This window comes from Hylaeus volcanicus, chromosome 1, assembly GCF_026283585.1.
Source record: "Hylaeus volcanicus isolate JK05 chromosome 1, UHH_iyHylVolc1.0_haploid, whole genome shotgun sequence".
Lineage (NCBI taxonomy): Eukaryota > Metazoa > Arthropoda > Insecta > Hymenoptera > Colletidae > Hylaeus > Hylaeus volcanicus.
Genome location: NC_071976.1, coordinates 15423757 through 15429518, shown reverse-complemented (window position 1 = coordinate 15429518; position 5762 = coordinate 15423757). Strand labels below are relative to the sequence as shown.

The 5762-nt window shown below is 35.5% G+C and overlaps 1 protein-coding gene across 2 annotated transcripts; it reads left to right on the top strand.

Moving 5' to 3' along the window:
* The first annotated feature begins 1613 nt into the window (after positions 1 to 1613).
* On the top strand, positions 1614 to 5459 carry LOC128882013 (BUD13 homolog). Of its 2 annotated transcripts, none has more exons than XM_054133553.1 (5): positions 1614 to 1773; positions 2070 to 3489; positions 3569 to 3723; positions 3814 to 3998; positions 5139 to 5459. In XM_054133553.1, the coding sequence occupies exons 1-5, from the start codon at positions 1661 to 1663 to the stop codon at positions 5309 to 5311; spliced, it is 2046 nt and encodes a 681-aa protein (XP_053989528.1). In that variant the 5' UTR covers positions 1614 to 1660; the 3' UTR covers positions 5312 to 5459. The 2 variants fall into 2 exon arrangements, with proteins under 2 accessions (XP_053989528.1, XP_053989537.1); XM_054133562.1 differs by having other exon boundaries at positions 1633 to 1773; positions 1841 to 3489.
* Positions 5460 to 5762: the final 303 nt, after the last annotated feature.

Below are 5762 nucleotides of genomic sequence, written 5' to 3'. Positions count from 1 at the left end.
ACTCGTAGAGGATAGTATAGATCGTCGCAACATTCAAGAAAAATTTCTGTTACGATCTCGATTTTTATTAAACGATCACCGAAGGTTTCAAGTCTTGACTACACGTTACTTCGTTAGAAATATTCGTTTTATTCTATGGTTTGTTAACTTTTTGCATATAAATAATGAACCTTGGTACTCGTGAAAGACAGTATAGATTATTAGCAACATTCAAGAACCGTTGTTGATACGATTTCGATTGAAATTAAACAGTTATAAACGTTTTCCGGCGATTAGTATGTGCAAAATTTGAATTCGTGGCTGTTTAATTGATGTAATAGAATTCTATTTTATCGACGTTTAAGCAGGAGCGTATTTAGAAGGCGCGGAAGGATACATATATTATGTACACGGTTTTCACACGGCTATACTATTTTTATTATATACAGAAGAACTATACGTTTATATACAGGAAAAACTATATACACTTCTTTCTAAGATTTTTACAAGAAAAACGACTTTATCTCTTTTACTTTCTTTGATGTTCTCTTTGCAAGCGCTATCCACCAACTGACTTTCTCCTTCGTTTTTCGGAAGAAGAGAAAGTTGGGAAAAGATGGCGCTAGCCGTTTCCTGGAGTTTTCCCGTTTTCCGTTTGAGTCTCGTGGAAGTAGAGGTCGCCACAAATGTCGCGCCGGTGGCGCCATCTAGCGGTTGGATCAGGAAAGCTCCGGTTGAGTATTTTATTTGATAGTTTTTCGCAGTAGGATAACGACATTCCTATTGAATAAAACGCCAATTGATTTATTTACTTCAGTTCATTTGAACGGTAGAAATCAAGTCAACCAACGGCCAACCTTTTCATTACGGCGTCATGGACAACGGGATGTAACATTTATATTTGTCGATAAATCTTTCCATAAAAATTTGTAAATCTTTCTAAAATAATACTAGAGACGTGTATAACGTTTCAAATTAGAATCTTGCATACTTTATGAAAACAAAAATGATAAAGAAGCCACACTTTTGGCGCGGAAGAAGGAATTGCCTATTTAATACAATTATTATTGTTATATGGTGAAAATCAAAATTTCCAAAAACATGCATCCTTAATTTGAACTTGTAGTTTACACATATAAATTTTCATGAATGAGAAACAATATTTAGTAACATAAATTAACAAAAAACGACAATTATTCAAAAATAAATTACTCCAATAAATAAATAAACAATTTCTGTTAGTATGAGAAAATTAATCATCCAAAAACGCATATTTTTCAAAACAAATTTTTGTCCTAGCTCCTCTAGTTTTCAAGATACTTAAAAAAAACATTGTATTCACCCGCAACTTTAGGGGCTGTTTTCACCCCTTCAATATGAACGATTGCCGATCAACAAAAATACGTGTCAAATATTTTTTTGAGAACTACCTACCACGTAACTTTTATCAAAATCGGTGTGTAACAATTGGATGTGTCTCTTGTCAGATTTATTCGAAGCCTAGGGTTTTGCCCATCTCTACCGGCTGAACGGAGCTCGTTTCTGGTGATTTCTGGCATGACTGGTGCCATCGCACGTACGCAATGAGAAATATTGAAGTACCCAATTGCGCACCAGAACCCAAGCTATAGAACGTATAGACCCTGGTATAGACGCAAATAAGTGGACGCTGAAAGCAAGAATGGAGAAGAAAGTTCTAAATCAAAAAGAATATTTGAAGAAGTATTTGTCTTCGGGAGATGGTGACGATAAGAAAAAGAAGAAGAAGAAGAAGACGAAAGTGGGTGCGAAAACGTAAGTTACAATTTGCGAATATGATACTCTGCATCGACAGTTTCAACAAGAAACCCTTGTGTTTTAGGTTATATTGATTGTTTCGCACATCCTCCTGGAATTTTACATTGAAATATTTTAAAACCTTTGTACCACGAATTGCAAAACGAAGCAATTTATTTGTTACTCTTTCCTTGATTCTGTGATATAATTATCCTGAAGACCGATAATCGACTCGAACAATTTTAGAAAATAGTAAATAATCTACGAAGATTGTTGTCCGTTTCTTCACACAAATTTTGAGATGTGTTTTCCAGAGTAAAGATCATTGATGATGACATAGACCTGAAGAATATGAGACCAATCGATGAGAGTGAATTTGATATTTTCATCTCTGCCGAGGATGCACCTCAAATTGCTGGTATAGTGGATGAACGAGGACCAGTTGATTTTGGAGATAAAAGAAGATGGAAAATTGTAGCTGATAACGAAGATGGAGACCTAACTATTACCAGCCAAGATCAAAAAAATAAACAATCTAAGAAAGTAAGAAATAACTCTGACGATGATTCAACTCTGCTTAAAAAACAAAAGAAATACTTGGAAGATGATTTGTCTCCACCAAGAATGTCCAAATCTGAACGAAAGAAAAAGAATAGAGCATGTGTAGAAGAAGATGGCGAAGGAAACAGTGACTTCAGCCCACCTAGAAGAAAATCTAAAAAGCATACTAATTCCAAACATAAAGTTTCACAGAATGTTAGTGATAGTGACAGTAATTCAGAACCTGATATTCTATCCAATAAAATGAGAAAGAAAACAAAAAGAAGAGGTAAATCATCTGAATCAGATTTGAGTCCACCCAGACAATCTAAAATTTATGACTCAGATTTAAGTCCGCCTAGAAAAAGTAAACATGTATCTCAGAAAAATATAAAACACATGAGTAACAGTGATTCGGATATGAGTCCTCCTCGAAAAAGTAGGAAAGATTCTGATTCTGAGTTGAGTCCACCAAGAAGTAAAAAAAGTAAAAATTATGATTCAGATTTAAGCCCACCAAGAAGAAGTAAAAAACACGAATATGATAAAAGAAATTCAAAACAAAGGAAAGATTCCGATTCAGATTTAAGTCCACCAAGAAGACATGAGAAACATATAAACTCGCACTCAAATTCTAATAGGAATGACAAAAACAATGATTCCGATCTTAGTCCACCTAGGCAAAGTAAAAAGCACAAAAGTTCATATTTCGACTCTAAAAAGAATAGATACAATGACTTAAGTCCAGCCAGGCAACACAAATACAGAGTCTCGCATGCAAATTCATATAAAGAAAGCAGAACTTTTAAACATTCTGAGAAGAGTTCTAGGACAGCCAGAAGGTATGATGGAGATACTAGTCCACCTCGCAGAAAGAACAGAGAATTAGACAGAAGTCGGAGTAGTTCTAAGGAAGATGCGAGAGACTCTTTTAAGTCTAAGAAGAACAAATGGAACGATAAGTACGACTCGAAACATCAGTCGCACGGGGAAAGCTCTCACAGAAAGGAGAAGTATGTAACAGATGGCTATGATGGCAAGAAATTAAAATCAAAATATAGAGATGATACAGAAGATAGTGGAAATCGAATGAAGAAAACATTAGATGGAAAAAAAGCTGGACTACAAGATGCAAGGTCATTGCGAGAGGAAACGGAGGCGTATAAGAAACGAGAAGCTGAACACTTCAGCAAGGTATGAGAACAAAACACTTTCTGTCTTTTCATGAGTTTATATTGAAAGTAACTAAAGAAATTACGCTTACTATCTTTAGCTCAGCAAAGAAGTTACCGGAATTGGTCAAGCTACGATTGTACGAGATACTAAAACTGGTAGAAAACGTAATTTAGAAGCAGAAGCAGCCGAGAAACGTGAAAAACAAAAACGGCAAGCAGAATTGGACGAAAAATATGCTAAATGGGGTAAAGGGTGAGTAACTTGGAGATAAATCTGGAAAACAAAATTCTCATATAGATAAAAGTGTAAAAAAAGTTTCTAAAAGTGTATTTATTAAATCAGGTTAAAACAAGTAGAGGATCGCGAGGAAAAATTAAAAGACGATCTATATGAAATGAGTAAACCATTAGCAAGATATGCAGATGATGCCGACTTAGATAGGACACTTAGAGAACAAGAAAGAGAAGGTGATCCCATGCTGGAATACATCAAGCAAAAGCAGATTAAAGAAGGAAAGAGAAAACCAGGTAAATTATATACGTGTTTTTAAATTTTATTATTATTGTTTTGGAAAAATATAATTGTCGGATTTTTTGAAGTAGTATTTTATTCTAATTATCAATTGAGCATTAATTTAAAAACTCAACGTTCAACTCCCCATTTTTTTACATATCTTTAAAAATAGTTAATAAATTAAAAGACCATGCGTAACGAAGGACGACATCTCGTAGTAGAATGATGTTTGTCATAGCAAAGTACAGACCGACCACGTTAAGTTGCCGTCGAATCAGATTCGTCGCTTCGTCTCAAAATACGCGTATTTTTGTTATTGACCACGCAACTTACATCAAAAGTTTATCGCGAGACAAAGAAAGTCAAAGAGAAACATAAGAGTGATGAGACCAAGTGACAATTGGAATGGATTGGCGTAACAGTGAAATATTACACCGATCGAACAACTACTTAAGTTTCCCATGTCCGATTTTGTGATAACTTACTAATATGTATTGGATGGAGCGAGCGGCCTAGTTCCTTTGCTCCGGTCCCCTCAAGTTTGTCGACACTCGGCAACTTAACGTGGTCGGAGTATTCTTGTTTTTCCAAACGCTTTTACTGATAAATACACAACACAGTTATAATTTGTAGTTGTTTATTTTATTGCGATTTAAGTAGGCATGCGTCGTATGTAATGCGATCGCGATTGTTTAAATAACAGCTGTCGGTCGTGACACAGCAATAAAAAAGGACACAATAAATTTATATTTTTCCCACAAATTTTCAAAAGTGGGATAAAAATCCGATTTGCCCCTCTGATTAGGTTTACGTGTACGCGAATCGAATACGTTGATAGAAAAACGTTCTTTATTACGCCTATGATTAGTTGTGATTAGTGAGAGTTTACGATGGATCCGCAGAGATAAAAATGTTCGAACTGAGACGTGTCCTTCACTTACGAAATTTACCGATCAGTAAGTCAGAATGGTTGTCACTGTAGTTGTTTAATTTATTACGATCCGAGTAGGCATAGATCGTAAGTAATGCGATCGCGATTGTCTAAATAACAGCAGTCAATCGTGACACAGCAATAAGGAAAGACATAATAAATTTATATTTTTTCTACAAATTATATTTATTCTTCGATAATATGCAATTATATAAATTTTAAGATGGACCAAAATACGAAGGATCGTTTATGCCAAATCGGTTTGGTATTAAACCCGGTCATCGGTGGGATGGGGTCGACAGAAGTAATGGATATGAAAAACGATGGTTCGAAACACAAAACGCGATGGTAGCTCGCCAGGAAGAAGCTTACAAATGGAGTACTTCCGACATGTGAAATGTCCATGTTCTCTATTCTCTACAGGTTGTACTCATGGTGAAATGATTAACGATATACTTTTATCGTTGACTACAACCTTGTATTAGACAATGTTAAATGCAATTTTGATTATCCATACTAAATAAATGCACTTTTAAATATGTTATCAATTGTTCTTTATTCTGTTTATTCTCCCGTATAAAGTCGCGCATACCAAAGAAGCATCGGAAATACCGTCGGCTATTTGTCGGTACGATTCTTAATACAAGTCACGCGAACGTGCAACGCAGACAAATGCAACTTGCCGTCTGTGAAATATGAATCATCAACGACACTGAATCGCGAGCGATTATCAAAACGTCGAAATCGATATTCGTTCCAGAAAACGAGAAGAATGCAAGTGTTGGCGCCTGTCTGCCAGCAGTCTAGCGACCATCGGAGTATTCCATTTACGAAATCGATCGAATCT